Source organism: Gymnogyps californianus, chromosome 4 (genome assembly GCF_018139145.2).
Source record: "Gymnogyps californianus isolate 813 chromosome 4, ASM1813914v2, whole genome shotgun sequence".
NCBI lineage: Eukaryota > Metazoa > Chordata > Aves > Accipitriformes > Cathartidae > Gymnogyps > Gymnogyps californianus.
Window position 1 is genome coordinate 12590601 of NC_059474.1, and position 21243 is coordinate 12611843.

At 39.2% G+C, this 21243-nt stretch overlaps 1 protein-coding gene across 1 annotated transcript in view; it reads right to left on the reverse strand.

Annotated features, from left to right (window-relative positions):
* Positions 1-21243, reverse strand: part of SORCS2 (sortilin related VPS10 domain containing receptor 2) — a 388331-nt gene that overhangs the window by 87250 nt on the left and 279838 nt on the right. The window contains exons 6-9 of the mRNA XM_050895504.1: positions 19754-19827; positions 7469-7533; positions 5167-5285; positions 919-1008 (exon numbers count right to left, since the gene is read on the reverse strand). Of these exons, the coding sequence (XP_050751461.1) occupies positions 919-1008; positions 5167-5285; positions 7469-7533; positions 19754-19827 (348 nt within the window). The remainder of the gene's footprint in view (positions 1-918; positions 1009-5166; positions 5286-7468; positions 7534-19753; positions 19828-21243) is intronic.

Below are 21243 nucleotides of genomic sequence, written 5' to 3' on the forward strand. Positions count from 1 at the left end.
CAACAGAAGGAAATACATTGTACTCCACTGTCCTTCGTCAGATGAGCAATGAATTAAACCTGTACAATTCAAGACATGCAAAGATAACATATCTTAGTTCTCTGCTAAACAAGTAACAGAATCACACAGAATCACATGAAAAAGCAGGAACCTCAGGAGGTCTCCAGACCGGCCTCCTGCTGGGAGCAGGATGAGCTGTGAGGCCAGACCAGGTTACTGAGGGCTTTATCCAGCTGGGTCTTTAAAACTTTCAAGTCATTTTTCTTCAGCATTGCAGAAGCCTTCTAATTATAAATAAAATTAGGAAACACACTGTGTGCAGCACAAAAATTCAATTGCATCAGTTAGATCATATGTAAATATCTGTCTGTGCTTTATTGCTAATTTACTATGCAAATATAGAAACCCTGTCACTATAAAAATATGCTAGACTGAAGGAACCTCTCAACAAGCCTTGCGATTTTGTTAAGTAATTAAAGTCCATATTGGGATTCTTCAATGAATTAGAGCACCATCAACTGGCAAAATTCTCTTATATTACTGTTCATGCTTATACCAGAAAGCACCATGTGGAATTCAACTGTAATTGATTCTTGAAAAAACGCTCGCTCAATATCATTACATTGCCATTGGGTGTGTAGCACCGCTTCATGGAAGCAAAGCTCAAAAACTGTTGCAGTAACTGATGACAAATAAGCTGTCATATGTTCTTGCCCTCTATGGTTTATGAGCTACTACATTCCTAGAATAAAAATAAAAACAATAGGGTAAGAATATACCACAAATGGGATTCAGAAATCCTTGCAAGGAGAAATTGTGATCTCAGAATAATGAGGTTTAAAAAAGAAAACAAAACTAGTTTAGGTAGAAAGAGAAGATGACAAATATATACATAGAAAGAAAAATGTGTATACTTACTTTTGGCAATGCATATTTTGGCAACTTCATCTGTACAAAGCCATTTCGACGGTAAGACACATAATACTTGGTCCGATTTGCTGATGTTGTCTATACAAAGGAAAAACAGAACCCTGTGATAGTTTATGTTAAATCTAAAGAGTCTGAGATGGGTCTCCCATCTCATCTTTTTTTTTTTTCTTTTTAACCTGCAACTGAAATACATAGCTATTGCTTTTATTGCATGCGATTAATTTGCACAGTGTACTCCTAAAAGAATAAATCAAAAGTTGTGAAAAAATAGACTCCAAATAGACTCAAACTCTTTTGCTCTCCCCCTCTTTAGGAAGAAAAAAGTGATTTACTTCCCTCTTTTGCCATTTCAGCTGTCTTGGGTGATACCTGAGACTTCAGCGTCTCACTGTCCCCACTCCTTACTGATATCTCTGTACCCACTGGCCTCCCACATCTTTGCCCTTTCGCAGAAGTCAAGGCAGCAGCACCCTCCATGGCCATGCCCATGGAGCACTGGCCATGAACACCAGGTACCTCAAGGGCAAGTGGTAGTCCAACAGCACAATTCAAAGCAGAGCACAAAAGGCTGAATAAAGCATGCTAACATATGCAAAGCATTCACTATATTTGACTAATATTTTCTATTCAGGATAAAACATTTCCCAGTGCAAGATGCTGACATGCTACATGGAAGATAATGTTGCAATTCTGAATCCATTGGTCGGTCAGTTTGAAAGTCAGCAATATGTCCTAAAGACACAATTATGTGCTTAAATAGAGAGGTAAAACATGTATTTCAACTGCTTGCATGTGTGGAACTGAAGACAGATTAGGTTTTATGTAAAATACTTGGGGGCTTATGAAGATTTTCACTAAAGAAAGCCAACAGAAACGCACATTGAAAGGAACACCGCTGTATGACTACTACCCATTAGCCCCTTTCTCCTCTTTGTAATAGCAGATACACTGGTCATTTTAAGACTTTTACCTTATTCACAAGAAAACCAATGCAAATATTGTTCCAAAGTACCAAAAGGAAGATTCTAAATAAACATCGATGAAAATACTCAACTAACAGCCTCCCCAGGTTTTTCTAGTCAGAAATGTAATGCCAAAATCTGTGCTGGTATATAAATCGGCACATTTCCAACTAAGCCTCTTGAGCACCATCAGATGAGATTAGCAAAAGTTTTACCCTTTGGTAAATAATATTTCACATTTTTTTCACATTTTTTCCCCCCAGAAGATCAGCTAGGTAATGGCTATTCAGTCATTTTCACTAAGATTATAAAGGGTGGCTGCTTTGCAGGAATGGACTGGTCAAAAAAGAAAAGGGAAAAAGTGAAATGAAATGTCCAAAATTTTTCTCTGGTTCTCCATGACAAATCAGATTGTGGAACAGAAGCACAAACAGACTCGTCTTCTTTCTTTGACTTAGGAAATCCATTTAAAATCCTACCCCAATCTCACTGCTTTTCTCTTCAATGTTCATGTTTAAAAAGGGAACCTGATTTGGAAGACAGCCTATCCTGAAGCATGCAAACGTGACTTGGCTTGGTAAAAATAGAGTTGATGCATGACAGCAGGTGAACCTGCCTGAATATTTTAAAGATATCAAAGTATTTAATATTGTAATCATTTTCACTCTTTCTTTAAACCAATTTCCTTTTTTTGTGGTAGAAAGAATGTGATGCCCTTTAGGAATCTGATTTGTTAAATGACGGATTAAACCAAAAACCTCACCATTTATTTAATTAGTGTTAAATAGCAGTCTTATCCATCTTTTCATAGCCCTCTGGTTCATTATGCATTTTTTTAATGATGTCGCTCATTTTAAACGACTGAAGATGATGCAAGGCAGCAGAGAATTGGAATTGAAGCAGCTAGTCGTGTCAAGCCTCACTGACATTAAAGGCTGGTCTGTGCTTAAAACCAGTGTTGAAACTTTAATCTTCCTCCTAAAATCACCTCTGAAACTGTCTGACTGTCAGTGCAAACTGGAAAAGAAATGAGTATTAGAAAGTTCCTGATCTTTGTGGCTATAGACACACTAAAGAAATGGGGTTGAGATCTTCCTCTAAGATTGTAAAAGTCTGAGATTTGGGGCAGGATTAGCAGTGCAGACCTGCAACGCTCTGATTCACAGTTGTACAGCTCAGGGGATGTGAGCGATGCCAGGGGCAATAAGACAGTCTCAAACTCTCCTCTCTTTTTGCACAGATGATTCTGTCCCATCTTCTTTCTGACAGATATTGCTGTGATATTAAGAGGTCTCCCTGGTCTGATTCTAACTTATATAGCAATATTCTAACTTATATAGCAATATTTTAGTCTAGTGATAAAAGAATTTCCACGTTGTTTCCAAAGTATGCTGTTTCTCAGGTGTGCAGCTGCTGTGTGGTTTCACTGGAACAGATAAGTAGTGTCCTGCATCACACCTCAGGGGTGGCTGCACTTCAGATGTGACTATAGGATCCCAGAGTTTTCTTCTATCCTCCAGTAATATAGATATGCCTAACTGTAAACCAATTTAGCAATAAGAGAGATTTATATTACATACTGTGATTTACTGCAGGTAAGTCTGAAAGGAAAAGACTAGAGATGTTTCCCCTTTATGTGGAATACATGCACATCTCATCTACTGGCATTGACATGTCTCAAACCTACAGACTACGTTACCAATGGCATAATTTTGCTAGTAGCAACTGTCTATTACTTTATGTGTACATTTCCAGGTTGCACTTGCATTTTGTGTCTGCCCATGCCTGGCATGAGATAGAATAACAACAGCTCAAGATGCAATTATACAAGACATGCAGCAAAACAAAATGCTTGAAGAGGAAGCAGCCAGTGTTTTGCTGAGCACAGCAGTCTGGAAGTTCACATGGTGAGAAGCACTTCTCACTGCCTACACACCGTGAAATGGATTTTAGAGTGTGCCTGGGGGGAGCCACAGATAATAATACCTTTGAGCAAAACGAGTGCCATGAGTGCTAGATCTGAGCTGAAAAATGCCTACTTTAATTCAAAAATTCTTTCCCAAATCCGTTTTGCTGTTTCTTTGTGGTGCTAAATGTTCTAAGCCATGTGGGCCCTTGAAACCGCTGTGCCAAACAAGAGGAGGACAGATCTTTTGTGTCACTATTAATTACAGATCCTTTTGGAAGAAACAGTCACAAGGGGAGAAAGCTGCAAAGAAGCCAATCTGATGTACACCAAGGCAGCGGTGGGGAGACCTATCCATTGCCACGATACTGCTTTCCTGCAAAAGTCAATAAATAGACAAGCCTTTCAACAAGCAAATCATATCAAAGTAAGGGAAAAATGATAGCCAACCACTGAGGAAAGTAGAAGCAACTTTCCTAGTAAATCTTAAAAACCAGGGAGGACATAACTGTTCTTTGAGAAGTTTACAGCTCTGATAGATTCAAATCACAACCAGTCCCAAGCAGATAAAATGAAATTTTCAAGTGTGCCTGAGCTGTACTGGTGCCATAAGGCTAACAGAGTTCCAGCCCCGGTTTCTGCACACAGGTCTTGCAGTTTGGAAATGAAATAACCCCAATGTAATTTGGACCATCACAAGTTGTAGACATGGCATTTAGGGACATGATTTAGTGGCGGACTTGGCAGTGTTAGGTTTATGGTTGGACTCAATGATCTTAAGGGTCTTTTCCAACCTAAATGATTCTATGACTCTACTCAAAGTTGCTCCAAGCTCCCCAGATATGGCCATTTCACCCTTTCACTCCCTAAGCACAGCCATGTAAGTTCTTTCCCGGCAAAACCTCTTCAGAGGAGAATCCATATGAAGAAGCTGAGCCACTACTCTGTCAGTGGCTTTCCTTGGATGCTCTTCTCAGGGAACCTTTTTGTGCTATGGAGGTACTGGAAAGGACCCAGAAGAGGTTGTAAGCATAAGAACAAAAGGGTTGCATTTTGCCTAACACACAAGAGTATTTATACAAAGTAACTTTGAACCACACAATCCACTTGAAAATTTTCATACAGTTAAAGCTAGGTCATTGATAAATTAAAATCAACTGTATAAATAGGCAACTGGTTGCACAAATTAAACATGCATTGTTTTTTTTGACTGATAAAGGAATGCTTTGTTCTGTGTAAAAATTAATAAATCATCATTCATACTCTGGAACAGGTTTCTCCATGCTCCTAAATTACAGTGTTGCTGCACTGTTTAAAATTTTATTTTTGAATTTGAAAATGGGCTGTCTCTCCAGAAAGCGGCAGTACCTGAAGAAATATGTAGTCGTCCTGCACAGTCAGGGAATCCTGATCAGTGCCACCAGCAAACTGGACTGTCATTGTCTTATCAGAGCAATTTTGAATCTGGCAAGTGATGTAGCGATAACCTGAGGGAAGAGAGACAGAAACATATGACAGGGCTATCAAGGGAAAAAGAAGCAAGCGGTATAAAATGTTATTCATGTAGGGAAAGCGCTGCCTTTGCCAGGTGAGTTAGTTGTAAAATTATTATATTAAACCCTCATACAAGAGTTTTTCAATCTCCAGTGTACTGAGAATATATTAACTGCTTAGAGTTCAGATCATTCCCAGGAGGCAGCCTGTTATTATCCAAATTTTGCTGGTCCAGACAGATTAGGGGTTAGATGAATGAGACATTCATGGGTGGGGATAATAGAAGGAGCCTCTTTTCTCACTTAACCCATGCACAGAGCCAAATTATTCACTTGCAGAAATGGCAGCCTGACACAACATAACTGAAATCAATAGATCAACCCCAGTATAAAATTGTGATGAGTGAGAAGAGAATCAAACTCTGTTTAATAGACAGCGTGCAGAATTTTAGAGGCTATTTTCAAAGCTCTGTAGGAAAGTTAAGACACACTATTAACACACTATTGGAACTGCTCTGTTGGGGCAGGGCTTCTATATTCAGAGTTAATACCTTGCTGAAAAAGCCTGGACTGATTTATATCAGTGGAGGCTATGGTCTTTCTCTTCCTCTCCAGTTAGCAATGGGCAAGGAATATCCTCTCTGCCTGGGCTGTTAGAACAGCATCACTGCATCTTTGATGCAATCTGCTCTTATCAGAGAGAGCAGAGCCAATAATCATATCTTACACTAGCTGTGGCCCAAAGACCTTCTCCTAGATTCAAGCCCTTGTACAGCTCGCCCTTTGTCACAAGCTTCTGAGCACAAAGTACTTGAGGGACTTTCCCAAGCGCAGTGAGAAAAATGTCATATACACAATCCTGTGTCCAGATCACTAATTCTCTCCACACTCCAGATACAATATGAAAGAGCAAATAATGCACCCCCATGTCCTTCGTTACTTTTTCAGTGTGATAGGAAATGCACTCCACACTTTATGACTTTTAATTAGAAAAGGCCAAACCAGTATACTAGATACAAGTATTTGTTTTAAAATCTGGATCCGTTTAAGAGGCAGCTAGAATCAATCCAAGTTCTCCTGCTTATGTCCAAATTATCACCACAAGGATATCTGAGCAAGCGCAGCAATGGGCCATCGAAAACCCTTGCAGCTATTCATAATTCACATGACAAGCATTATAGTTCTTCATCAGATAGGTAGTACAAAGATGCTGTTTCCACTAAAATCAATGCTGACGCTTTTACTGACCATAAGTGCACAAAGTCAGTTTGTTGAGAACCCAGCCAGGAGATATTTCATGAGAGTTTTTCTTTTTCTGCTGTTTCTGTTAAATAAAAAAACATTCTTTCCATCCAGCTCCTGAAGAATCTTCTTACACTGTCTCTAAATAGAGCAGCTGATGGGGCTGTGTAGGGGTCACCATGTCTCAGAAATCTCACTGCTAAAAGATTTAGAAACTTTGTCATCCAGATTTTAACATGGTAACTTTGAAATTTTTCAATTTCAATTCTTCAAATGAAGAAAAGCTATGGGAACAGGGAAAGTCAAACTGTGCATTCTTTACAACTCATTTTTAAGACTGCACAGGAACTTAGATGATCTGATTTAAGGAATTAAATTATCTTTCAGGAGTACAATTGGTAACAAGAAACTACACAAGCTTTTGGAATCATGGTGACTCTTTAGCACAAAACATCCTGACTGCTAATCTGGTTTTTCATTTATTTTCCTTTTTAAGTCTCAAAGTATACTGGATACTGTAACATGAGGAAATTCTGGGAGATGGTGGTTAGTGCAGTAGGACTGACATATGCAACGATTCACTTTAACAGACACTTACCCAGCACTAACACTGCGTTGCCAGTTTTATTTGCAAATCAGGAAAAAATGTTCAATGTTTAACTGCCAGAATAAATTGCACTATTAATGGACATTTTCAACAGAGCATAGCATCTTGACGTCAATTCATCTTAGAGTGGAAAACAAGTAAATTTTAAATTATACTATATTTTTATACAACAGGACAGCTTTGCTGACTACATATAAACAGAGAAAGAATCTGACTTGAACAATTTCTCTTCTGACTAGTTTTAAAAACAATCCAAAAAGTACTCTCTAAACCAAAGAGAAATGACTATACACTAGGGTATCAATAGATAACATTTTCATTTGCATACCTCCACTGGAGTCCTGGATTTCCATATGAACTAAATCAGGGTCTCCGTCAACTCCAGCAACGGCCCTGAGAACATAATATAATCAAGTTATGCACAGCCAGCTACAGAATAGTAATTATGTGGATGGAAGAAAAGAGAGGATTTCATACTAACCAGCTTTAACATTCTAGCTGGGAAATTAAAATAAACCCCATTTATAATGTCCTATTACTAACATCTAGATGGAAACTATTTTTTCTGTACTTGACATTATGTTTTTCTTAAATTTCTTCAGAATCTCTTTTACTAAAATATGCATACAAATAGGATCAATTGGAGAAAAGAACAGAAATAGGTATGAAATTGGAAACAAAACTTCATAATCATAAATTGATATATATATTGATATACACACACACAGATATGCACACACTTACATGCACTGGCAAGTGCTAGAGCATCTTTTTACAATTACTTTTGACATTTGAGACTACAAGGCAGATTTAGTGCTAAAAAAGGCTTAGATTCCATAGTTATTAGAAATATCTTAAACTTGACACATGGCTTCCATACTGAATTGATATATCTTTGATTAGTATATTCAAGAGAAGAGTTGATTCTGTTTTGACAAAGGGAGAAAGTGAAGAATAATTTTGAGAAGAATATCTTGAGAAGGAAATTCAGTCAGAATTGATCAAGGTGCAGTTTAACTCTTGAAAAGATGTAATGGGAATACAGGCTGATTTTCTCTTAATATCTCCCATGTCAACTATGCTCAGCCAAAAGATGAGTTTTCTACCCTCAGGGCTTCCATCCCAACCTGGGAATGGCAGCCCCAGCTGCACTTTTTTCTGGCCCTTCCATTGTCATTAGTCAGGCAGAGAAAGTTTCTGCAGAGAAAGTTTTGAGCTGACAGTTGTGCTATCACTAAGCGAAGTTCAATCTGGCCCCATTCCCATAGCTACATCACTCTTCACAAGGCTCTTCACTGGCATGTGTGCTGGTTTTGGCTGGGATAGAGTTAATTTTCTTCATAGTAGCTAGTATGGGGCTATTTTTTGGATTTGTGCTGGAAACAGTGTTGATAACACAGGCATGTTTTTGTTATTGCTGAGCAGTGCTTACACAGAGCCAAGGCCTTTTCTGCTTCTCACCCCACCCCACCAGTGAGTAGGCTGGGGGTGCACAAGAAGTTGGGAGGGGACACAGCCGGGACAGCTGACCCCAACTGACCAAAGGGATATTCCATACCATATGACGTCATGCTCAGCATATAAAGCTGGGGGAAGAAGAAGGAAGGGGGGGATGTTCGGAGTGATGGCCTTTGTCTTCCCAAGTAACCGTTACGCACGATGGAGCCCTGCTTTCCTGGAGATGGCTGAACACCTGCCTGCCGATGGGAAGTGGTGAATGAATTCCTTGTTTTGCTTTGCTTACGTGCGCAGCTTTTGCTTTCCCTATTGAACTGTCTTTATCTCAACCCAGGAGTTTTCTCACTTTCACTCTTCCGATTCTCTCCCCCACCCCACTGGGGAGGAGTGAGCGAGCGGCTGTGTGGGGCTTAGTTGCCGACTGGGGTTAAACCATGACAGCATGGTAAGAGTTCATCGAGTCAGCAGATGTAAGTCAAAGACACACAAAGGAGATACATTGAGTGATAAAGTGCAGCTGGATGCAGATATTAAAAAAGCCCATTAAAATACTTAAAAGAAAATGATCATTTTGATATCATTATTAATAATCAAATGCAATAAAGCTATACTTTGGATTGAAATTACATCATTGTTTAATTATTTTAATAGCATTGATTTATGAGGAGTGGTTAAAACTCAGACTCGGTAATTGGTGGCTCCTTGGGAATGCAGGCCAGGGGGAAGAGACTGGATAATTTCCACTGCTGCATAACAACCAGAAATAATCACATATGCTGTTCTTCCCTAATAAGATAAATGATCAGTCCAAAGAAGGAAGGGGAGGGAGAGGGATGAGCCCCCGCCAAGCCATGAGATGTGAAGGAAACTTCTAGTGGGAATTTTTTAGTAAATGCATGGAAAAATCTTGCATTTACTAAGAAATTGGTCTCTGAAATACAAACTGTTCTAGCATTTTGGAGGCAACACATTAAGTCAGAGAAGATGTTATATTCACTGAGGTCTGATGAGAAAATACATGAGCAGAGGGAAGGGATCTGTGAACTTTTTTGCTGTGTGCACTCTATCTATTTTTCTAGATATTCACAACACCAAATCAAACCTGCTATCAACTCTGCAGGCAGCTTTTTGAGGGAAGAAAATGATGTTTGCTGAAATTTTACTTTTTGTGCTGGATCTCACGCAGCTGAACCACAAACTAACAGAAATTTTAGGGTTGAAGTTTTCTGAGGCTCAGCCTGACATGATGATCAGCATCAATAATGCAAAGATAGTTTTTCGGTACCTTTGAAACAAATTCTTGTATCTATAATTTATCACACATGATTTCATAAGCACAGTTTGAGATATTTGTCAATATCTTTACCTTCTCATATTTCTTTCAACAGCTCAGAAGTGACAATGATCTCATGTCTACCGCGTTCCTCCTAACAGTGGCAGCTGGCACAAGTAGCCTCTAATCTTGTTTCCAGTGTAATCTTTTAGTGCAAGAGGTTGTAACTGATCTGTTTTAATGAACACTGCATGGACACAGAAAATGAGTTTCCAACCCAGACTACTTTTCTCCTTTAGACTTTTATTTGAGTAGATGTGAATAAATCACAAGGAAGGGTTTTTTAATCCAGCCAGGAAAAAGTAATACCTCTTTCCCCCTGAAATTCAGACATTTCCCCTATCCCTCCTTTTAAAACTACCCTTTATTAACCAGGAGAACAGTTACTTCCAAAAGGTATGTCCTCTATTCCTAAACCAGCTGGATCACCTCCCATGATGTCCATTGACTATAAAGAAAGTTTGGGATGACAGCTCCATGCTGCAGTTTGACAAGCATTTCTTCTCATTGCTCTACCAGATTAAGCCACCCCATTCTGTGTCCCCAATCTTGCCTCTCCTTCACCGCCTCAGCCGTCCCATTGAACTTGCCAGGTCCCAGCATTGGGAATTGTCTAATTTAAAGGTGACCCTACAAAGATGTAAGCCACAAGGCTGCCAAAAGAAATGATCATTAAGCTATACCTGTAGATCTCTAACTTTAGACAAGTCTAACAGGTCAGATGCACTCTTTAAGTGCAGAGTTTATCCATTCTGAAAGGCACAAATTAAGTAAGCAGAATATTTCAAAAATATGTTTTGTGTTTTTTATTACTCTAATTGTACAGATGAGCTATAACAGCAGAGACTCTGTTTACTCACTGAAGACATTACACCCTCAAAGTCTACTTTTGAATGTCAGCTATAGAGCAGAGTTTCTGAACTCCAAAGTCCCTTCAGGAATAGCCCTTTCTTCTTTTATTGAAAAAAGACCCCATCTATTATAGCTGCTAAGAAAATCTTCAGAACAGAGTATAACTAATGCAGAGAACTTGAAGCTATAACCCTGAAGAATAAACCAATTTACTCATTTTAGTGGACCCCTTTGCCAACAGTACTTTAAAAAGCAATACTGTTATTTCAATTGTGCTTAAATCATGAACCAAAGGAAAAGTCATAGGACACTATGCAGGCTAAACACAGTCTAGGTCCCTCTGCCCATGCGATACAGCTTTCTTAAAATGATGGGCAAACAATGTACATATAGGAACACACACAGTAAATGATTCACTTAAAAGGAAGGCTCAATTATATGTTTTTTCACAGAGGGAGAAATGTAAGACAATTTTTTTTTGCATTTTCATTTAGAAACTTACTACTACAACAACATAAATGCATTGTACCAGTGTGAGGATTGTGTCTACACATCCATTCACAAGCACAGTTTACTGTTACTCAGCTGGCTTTAGGATAGGACCTCTTCTGTCTTATAAAGCACAGACACAATGGACTCTAATAATCCAACAGCTCTTCCTTTTTAGTTGACATTTCAGCATTGATTTTTATTTTTTTTTCCCCCAAGTAGAACAAGCACTTTCTCAGGAACTATCTATTTTTCTCAATTTCAGCAGGGTTTTTGGTTTGGTTTGGTTAGAATTCCCCCACTTTTCTTCTCACAGTAGATTGCAATGAAAATGTTCACATCTCAGCAATCTGGGATCATTTCTTTGTTTATTTGTTTTACTTGGGTAAAGGAGAGCTTGCCACTGAATTTAGGGTTTTCTGGTTTGGGTTGTTTTAGCGTTTTACATTCCACCATTAAAATCTCCAATGAAACTCAGACTAAATTTAATTTTAGATCAGACAAGTCTTCCTCTAAGAAAAGAAATATCTCTTGACTAAATATACTGCAGAATAAAGCAAGTGCAACAGGCCAGCACTTCAGATCACATAACAGCGTGGTTACAACACTTAAGAATTAAAATAGCCCAACTTGATTGTAGGGTGGTGTAAATATAGGCAGCCTCAATATGCTTCTTCCCTTTCCTGTGAACACAAGTTCCCATTATCTCCCTTGTGCTTGTCTGACACTATGTTGAGCCTTTTGGGAAAAACAGTCCTGCAGAATGTAATTTTAGAACTTTTTGGAGGGATTAGTTTTCTGTTTCGTAAAGCACTGGATCATGCCAGCAGTTGAGCACCAATCCTGTGGAAGAAAAGCGGCAAGACAGCCCCTTTTGGTGGTGCAGAGGTGAAATTGCCTCAGCCCCGGTGTGGCCTTTCTGCATGTCTAAGCTCGTTTACGTTGTAAAGCTGCATCTAATAAAACACGATGAGAAGCAGAGGGAAATCACGGCACCTTTGTTTCCATTCAGGCCTGAATTTGGTCTCCTGAGGGACACTAGAGCCCTTTCTTATGCATATGGTTTTTGAGACTTTAGGGAAGTTCTCCTGAAAGATTAGCTGTTGTATGACCTAATTCTTCATGTCTCTGCATTAGTGCTCCGCCAGGTAATTCCACTGATCTTAACAGCATTACATCAGCATGAAAATGGTGCAATGGAGGGGACTAACAAGCCCTCTGCATCTGCTTTGGTCTGTGTATAAATGTATACTCCATGATACAACCATTAGGTATTTTATACTTTTAAACAACCATGTTAAAATTCTAAGAATTTAGAATTTTCTGTTAAGAATTCCAATTATGAGACCTTTGGCATGATTTTAGTAATAATTTTTCTTTTATTCAGCTACCTCTCTTCTTCACAAACTGCCCCAGTATTTTCTTACTCTAATTACATGCAGTATTAGAAAAACACCAGTACTCACCTCAAATTTTATATTTATGTAATATACATGAACAAAAATTACCACTGACATGTAACACTGTATCTCAAAATGTGAATCACAAGCATCAGCCCCTTATATGATAATTATGAGTCATATTTTACTTCAAGCAGGAAACAATTCCTTGTTTCCAGTAGTCCAGGCTCATTTTGTAGGGGAACAGTTGTCTGCAAACACTAATCAAGTAGAGTCTGCTCTGGACATGTATTTTCTCTACCTCCAGTGGATCCATTGTTAAATATTTGATGCAGTTCACTTGGGTGCATATTAATGAAGAGACATCTTTAAACAGGGCTTCTGAAAACAAAATCAAATCAAAACAAACTTGCTCGCTGATGTACAGGAGCCTCCAATCAAAGGCCGTCTGAAAACTTGCCAGTCTCCTCAATCTGCCCCTCTCATAATCTGTGAATATGAAGTTTATCCAAAAGGTAACAAGTTTCCAGTTTATACTGACTGATTTCTAGCAAGACTTAAGGGCACTGCCTTGCTTAGAAAGCAAGTCAAAACCATGCAAATGTTTTCGCTGAGTAGCTTAAAATGGTATTGACTCTTGGCAACCTGGTTACTCAGGCAGACAAAAGTATGTTTTGATTCATACAAGCTAAAAATATGTTTATGACTGATTTGTGTTTCAGGTCTTGCCACCTTCACATCTGCTTTGAAAGATGCACCTTCAATGATTCAGTCAATGCCCTACGCAGCCAATGTGTGCTGCTACTTATTTACTCCCTATGCTTAAATGCTTTTTGACAAAAACATTTTTCCTGCCACTTTTATCCAAACAGCAGAGCTGGAGTGGTTTGTCATTGCCATGGGTTGACCTTGGCTGCACCAGGTGCCCAGCAAGCCGCTCTATCACTTCCCCTTCTTAACAGGACAGGACAGGGGGAGAAAATAAGATGAAAAGCTTGTGGGTTGAGATAAGGACAGGGAGATTGCTCACCAATTACCTTCACAGGTGAAACAGACTTGACTTGGGGAAGATTAATTTAATTTATTGCCAATTAATAACAGAGTAGGATAGTGAGAAACAAAAAACAAACTAAAAAAACACCTTCCCCCCACCCCTCCCTTCTTCCTGGGCTTGACTTCACTCCTGATTTTCGCTACCTCCTCCCCCCGAGCGGCGCAGGGGGACGGGGAATGGGGGTTGGGTCAGTTCATCACACGTTGTTTCTGCCGCTCCTTCCTCCTCAGGGGGAGGACTCCTCACACTCTTCCCCTGCTCCAGCGTGGGGTCCCTCCCACGGGAGACAGTCCTCCATGAACTTCTCCAACGTGAGTCCTTCCCACAGGCTGCAGTTCTTCATGAACTGCTCCAGCATGGGTCCCTTCCACAGGGTGCAGTCCTTCAGGAACAGACTGCTCCAGCGTGGGTCCCCCATGGGGTGCAGTCCTTCAGGAACAGACTGCTCCAGCGTGGGTCCCCCACAGGGCCACAGGTCCTGCCAGCAAACCTGCTCCAGCATGGGCTCCTCTCCATGGGGTCACAGGTCCTTCCAGGAGCCTGCTCCAGTGCGGGCTTCCCACGGGGCCACAGCCTTCTTCACAGCACATCCACCTGCTCCGGCGTGGGGTCTTCCACAGGCTGCAGGTGGATATCTGCTCCATCATGGACCTCCACGGGCTGCAGGGGAAAAACCTGCTTCACCATGGTCTTTTCCACGTGCTGCAGGGGAATCTCTGCTCTGGCGCCTGGCGCACCTCCTCCCCCTCGTTCTTCACTGACCTTGGTGTCTGCAGGGCTGTTTGTCTCACATTTTTCTCACTCTCCTCTCCCAGATGCTGTTGAGCAGCTTTTTCACCCTTTCTTAAATATGTTATCACAGAGGCACCACCAGCATCACTCATGGGCTCAGCTTTGACCAGCGGTGGGTCTGTCTTGGAGCCAGCTGGAACTGGCTCTGTCCAACATGGGGGCAGCTCCTGGTCTTTTCTCGCAGAAGCCTTGAATGATCCTGCTACCAAACCTTGCCACATAAACCCAATACAGTCATACACATCACCACACAGATAGAAATAGAAACAAATACCACCCCAAGTGATTAAGTCAAACGTAAGAATGACTGCCCACGCAGATTCTTGGCTTCCCACACAAGAGTGTTTCACACAAAATTCAATGTTAAAGGCTCAATGAAATCCTCTTTACGTTTCTCTCTCCTTCAGGGCATAACATTGCTGAAATCCCCTCTTTCACCTGACACTTGAATAGCCAGGAACCCGCTACACTTGACATTAATGGGTATGGCTGTGATTGATTACTCGTACGGGATTTCATGATGAGAACAGAACTTTCGTCCCCTGAGAACAACTGCTCTACCCAAATAAACTTGTAATTTTTTATTTTTATGTTCTCATCTCTCATGAAAATGGAGAACCTGCAGCTAAAAATGAGAGTAACAGATACCCATAGCGTAGGATCCACATATCCTAGTGAGTTGAGGATAAAGCATTTCTAAGGCTCTAGACAGAGTCATAAAGGAAATGTGCTGGGCCTAATTCTCTGGTAATTACTGACTCATGACTTACTGTCCTGGGGTATACTTGTGCTGGTGTAGACAGCTGATTCACAATCTATTCTTCGCTTATGTATTACTAAGCTCTATTGTGAGAAATCAAAAGGAACTTGACTGGTGCATAAGCCTTGGGGACTGAGAAGAATAGCAGCAGAGCCAGAGGAATCCCAAGCTGCACTACTCTTTCTTCTTCTCAAGGATTACCAGATAATACACCATTCTTTTTTTAAAATGGGCTTGATATATAAAACCAACTACATACCATGTGATGTGTGGGTGTTTAATGTTTGGCTGGGATATGTCATACCTCTTTGCATTCCCTCCTACAAATACACCAAGAACTGGAAAAAGTACTTATAAGGGATGGGCACTATAACATCCCTTAAACAGAAATCATCGCACTGGGGCAATAGTGCATGGCCAGTCGCAGTTTATATGCAGCAGTAAAACTGGTCATAGTAATCAAAGTTTCTTAATTTTAAAGCACAAGAATTTGCTCAAAATTAAAACTTCACATTAAGAAAAAAAGGGTTTTGAATCTTCCTAGCTAGTATTTATGCAGAAATACAAGATTTATTTTCTAAATGTTGATACAAAATGAATTTTTTTGTTTTGAATTAGTGTGACTTAGTATTTCATTTTAAGTTAATTTCAAATCCGCATTTCATGATTTTGCTTTGAAAAATTAAAAGCTTTTTATTTAACAATGTCAGAGCATTTATTTTCAGTATTTCCACAATTTCTGAACAGTTTTTTTCTGTATTTTGATTTTTTCATTTCAACTTGACTGAGAAAACAATCAAAGAAAAATAAATAAATTTCTTGAATGCATCTGTTTTGCAACCGTCTTTACATCTGTCTGCAGCCTTACAGCTCTTTTGTTTTTAGAATAGAATAGAATAGAATAGTTTTCAGTTGGAAGGAACCTACAATGATCATCTAGTCCAACTGCCTGACCACTTCAGGGCTGACCAAAAGTTAAAGCATGTTATTAAAGGCATTGTCCAAATGCCTTTTAAACACTGACAGGCTAGGGGCATCGACCACCTCTCTAGGAAGCCTGTTTTGCCTCCAAAGATGCTAAGAGAAGACAAACTGCTATGAAGGATTAGTCAACTTTCCTTTCCAAAAGAACAAATGAAACAAATTGGAAAAACAGCTGGGAGGGGTACGAAAATGCCACACTAGATCACAGATCGGAAGAAAATATTCTGTGCTCCTAAAATAGATATGGTAGTATACACTTTCCGCTGATACCAATAATCTTTCCATTCATTCCACTATCATGAAAGACCAAATTTCATACATTAAATCTGCAAAGATACTTAAAGGATGGTCCAGAACACTTGAAAAGCAAATAAAGCCTAGAAGATGATTTTACTATGTTGCTTATAAACCTATAGTATAAGAGCTGAACATAAATAGTTTAAAATACTCAGTCCCTACCGACCTTCCCTTAATATAAATACATAAGACATGCCATTAAATTAATTGCATTTAGATTTTCATTGAGTAAAAAAAATGCTTCTTCAGGAAATGCATGAAGATCTGGCTGCTGCTGGAGGAACAGGAAAAAATTGTTTTTACAAAGCACAGGAAAATACTATGACTGATAATATTTGTAGTTGCCAGGCTGAAATAAAAATCTTAGGCTGTATTATCAACCTCAGTGGCAAAGCTCAACTGAAATCAAAGAAGAAACATCTGCTAAAGATCCGCCCAGTGAAATGTTCTTGGCACAACCAGCCAGTATCAGCAAGACACATGCCCTCGTTTATAGTGAGATGTACAGTTAGTTTGAATTCATTTCACCTATGTTTAACACATCAGATGTTACATATTGCCAAGAAAGCAATACTGGACTCAGTGTCCTAATAGTCAAGGTATGACAAAGCCCATATTCTTACATCTGTTGAAAACTACACAAATACTTGTTTCTGTCTAGCACTCAGATAACTCAGGTGATGAAGGCCACAAAGTAGTGGGAAGTTTCATATAATGACAAACTCCCCCTGGAAGGCCATCACGTCCAACCCTCCACTCGCAGCAGATTCTTTATATATTGCAATGTCCCATATGACATTAGAAGTAAAATATATATCTTTACTTCTGTGGAAGTTTAAGAGAAGGATCATCTGGTACTGCTGAAGCACTAAATGTCTGCTCCCAAATCCTTGCTGTTGCTGGCTGATACAGTTCTTGAGAGAAACCAGAATGGTCTATATACAGAAAAGGGGAAAACAAAAACCTAGAAAATATTTCTGATGGCTATAAATGTACAGACTCCGAGAATTTATTATTCTTATCTGAGAGGAATGTGACATTTATGAACAACCATGACTTTGAAGTACTACATGGGAGTTATTCCTGTCAAAGCTCCAGGACACTTCCCTGATTGTGTCTGAATGATATAAGGAAACGTAAGGATTCTGAAACACAGCAAAATACAGGCTTAATATTAAACATGCACTTGCTGGCTTTAATTCTTACCTACAAAAACCACTGACGGATTGTTTCAGTCAGAGCAAAACTGACACATATTTCAGTGGTATGCTACTTCTTTCATAATTTAAGTGTGCTAAACATACCTAGACTCAGATAAGAAAAACACCATTAAACAAGTCTGCAAGAGAGAGGCTTCCGTTGTTATTTCTCACCTGTTAGTGACTTTGATGGTTTTCAGACCTAATACATTTGAAAAATTTTTTTGATTAAAGACAGAGAGCCACATGCCCTCACGATTTACACCCTATATAACTTGCTAAGGAAAAATTGGTTATAAGGCAGACATGACATTTCTGACCCACTGTATTACTTCTAAATGATTATACCCTTTCACATGGTAGTTAAGAGACCTTTAAAGTGTATTGCCTATGAAACTCCAGCTGCTGTGTAGAAATAAGTTCTTCAATAAGACTATATTTTGCAGGAGCAAGTAAGCAGAAAGTGTCAGGCTGACTCAAGTATTTCAGCAGAAAAGGTTGAGACGAACTGGAGTAAATCAGACGGGTGTTACTACAAGCCAGCCGCAGGCTGGTTTTCTAAAAGTATGGACAGTAAGTAGGTTGCAGATTGAAAAAGAGGCATTTGGAAGTGTGAAAAAGCTCCCTTGATATGTCCAGGGATAATTACATCAACAGGGCAGCAGGGCAGGTTAGGTCTTGTGCTCCCAGCTCTTTCAAACAGGGTTTAACCTGTCCACATGTCCCTGCCCTGGGTCACAACCTCCCCCCTGCCCAGCTTCAGCAGCAGCACACATGCCAGCACACCTTTGGACTTGCCAAGTTACATTTTGGACCAGTGGCCAATGTATCTGCAGGTACCATAACAGCTCTGCGTCCTTTGTAATCTCTGCAGCAGCAGTTTAAGCAGGTTGGGGTTTTTTTTGTTTTGTTTCTCCCCCGAGTGTGGCCAGGATGAGTATCTATTTCAACTCAAGAGAAAAGCAACTACCTGAAGAACAAGGAGGATCACAGCATGAATGCCAAACACATCGCAAGTCTTGCAACCAAGATCAGGTATATCCATTTCAATACTGGCAACACCACTGGCAAATTACAAAATACTGCTGAAAGCCAGATATGGCTCCATAGACATATGGATAATTATACTCTATGCAACTGACACAGATCAGAGTCCTTCTAGAACTAAAATCAAAAGTCATTTAGGGAATGGAAGTGTCTAGCATATTATGACTGATCCTGTAATAAAAAATACCAATTATTAGTAATCATACAGTTATGCACAGTCCATACTTACACACTGAAGTAAAATGTGAAAGGGGGAATTCTCTGGCTTTTTCAATAGAAATCAGATAAACGTTGAGTGTGCAAATTGACCATTTTAAGATATAAAATTAATTAAAACACTATCAAAAGGTTAATTTTGGTGTAAAAGAAGTTATACACTTTTCAAATTAATTTCATTTGTATAAAAAACAGGCATTGACTTATTTTTCAAACATTTTGTCAACCTGCTTAAATCACTTAAACATTTTGAGAGACTGCAAAATACTTGAGCTGAAAATGAAATCATTTGATATATGTGTACTCGATAAAGTAATATTTTTTACCAGTTTCCTTCACAGTGTAAGCTTATATATGACTCCAGTTAATAGGTCTGATTCAACCTCTCTTAAAAAAATGTTATAGATTTTTCTCTGCAAAAAGACTGCTCTCTTTTCTAAAGATCAATTTCACCAGTAAAACGAAGAGCAATTTCATTGGACATTACAGCTCTCTTTAAATCTTGGGCTCCATAGATCCAGACCTATAACCCCTATATGTGCTGACACCTGTTATGATCACTGGCATGAGTATGAATTTGCAATAGTGGATGCAGCAACGCTGCCATACTCAATCTGCAAAAGACGCCAAGGCTCATACTGTCCCCATCAGTACCTCTGGAAACATCTTTCTTGATTAGAATGAAATACTTTTGCTGTTCATTTTTTATTTGGAAAATAACAGACCTCTTACCAAAAAATATGATCTTTTGAAACTCGTTCCTGCAGAAGGATCCATTTTTTCCCCAAGTCAATGGATACATAAATCTACAAAAGAAAAAAAAAAAAAGAAAAATTAGATGATAGGAAACTGTTAATGTTGTACATCTTCAAAGACAGGTCCTATGTCACTATTAAAATGACAGATTGCACACCAATGAAAAAAAAAAAAATCATTACCAGGAACTCTCTACAATGTTTTTCAGATTAATAACCTTTCATAGAGAAAATCTTTTAAAATATAATCCATAATGAACAAAACTCAGTGACAATGTCTTCTTGTTTACCATGAAAACAATTCACAGTTCATTTTGGCTCAGATTCTTTTTTACCTCAGCATGGTTACACAAGAGGGATGGTAAAAGGATGCTTTTCTTCTCCTTCTTCCCATTCATTGACCAAACAAGTACAAATGTTCCCTTTATGCTTCAAGCCTTAATTCCATCAAAAATACTTAAGCCAGGAAGTCAATGGATTTAAAACTCTGCTAAAACAGGACCAAAAGATATTAGAGAAATGCTTAAGAAATTTGATGAGGAGAGATGCACTTGAGGTCTTGCTTCATGGATACCAATTTGTGACCTGTGAGAAATGGTCACTCAGTAGAGAGGCAGAAGATGGCCTGGAGGAGGAGGACTCCAGCTCCACCTTCCCTCTGAACAGTTCACCCCTGGTAAAAAACCAAATGCTAATGATATGGACGGATATCAAGAGTACAGATGAAAGCTGTTTTCCCCCAGAATAAGCTGGGACATAAAACAGCTATTAGAAAATCTCTCTCCTTCAGCATTTGCCTTCATAATGTGTTTCCTCTAGTTAAAATAGGACATATCTGTAAGATTTCTAAAAAGACAGATTTGAAGCCCCCTGCTGTCTGCCTGCATTTATTGTTTGATCCAATTTACATATGATAGGTTTTCTCTTGATACCTCTAATAGGGAAAAAAAAAGGCAAGTAAAACTGTTCTCTGATGTGGGAATAAGTCATCAGTTCAGTCGCTGATTGTTCTGGGGGAAAGTGTCTTATGAGGAATAGTAAGGAATGTTTTTGTTTTACAATGACAGGTTCAATGACAAATGAAAAAAAAAAAAACCAAGCCCACAATTACGTATTATGTTTTACTACAGAAAACTGGCAACATTAATATGTAAAGATAAAGGCTGAGGTAACTTATCTCAGCATAAACTCTATGGGTAAATTTACTAAAATTTGAATTAGAGACAAAACAGTATTTCCCAGTTACTCTGCACTTCACAATGACTGGGCTTTGTTCCACTGCACAATCAATTAAAGCAGGTATACCACAGTTCCGGTAAGAAACTACGATCAGGACTCAGATTGCTTACTTTAGCGTTCACCCAGTCAATGCATAGACAGAAATGATCAGGGATCAAAAAGCCTTCGCCCTCAGAGCTAAATGCGTTAATGATGGGGCTGCAGAGCCAGGCTCCTGATTTGCCTGCT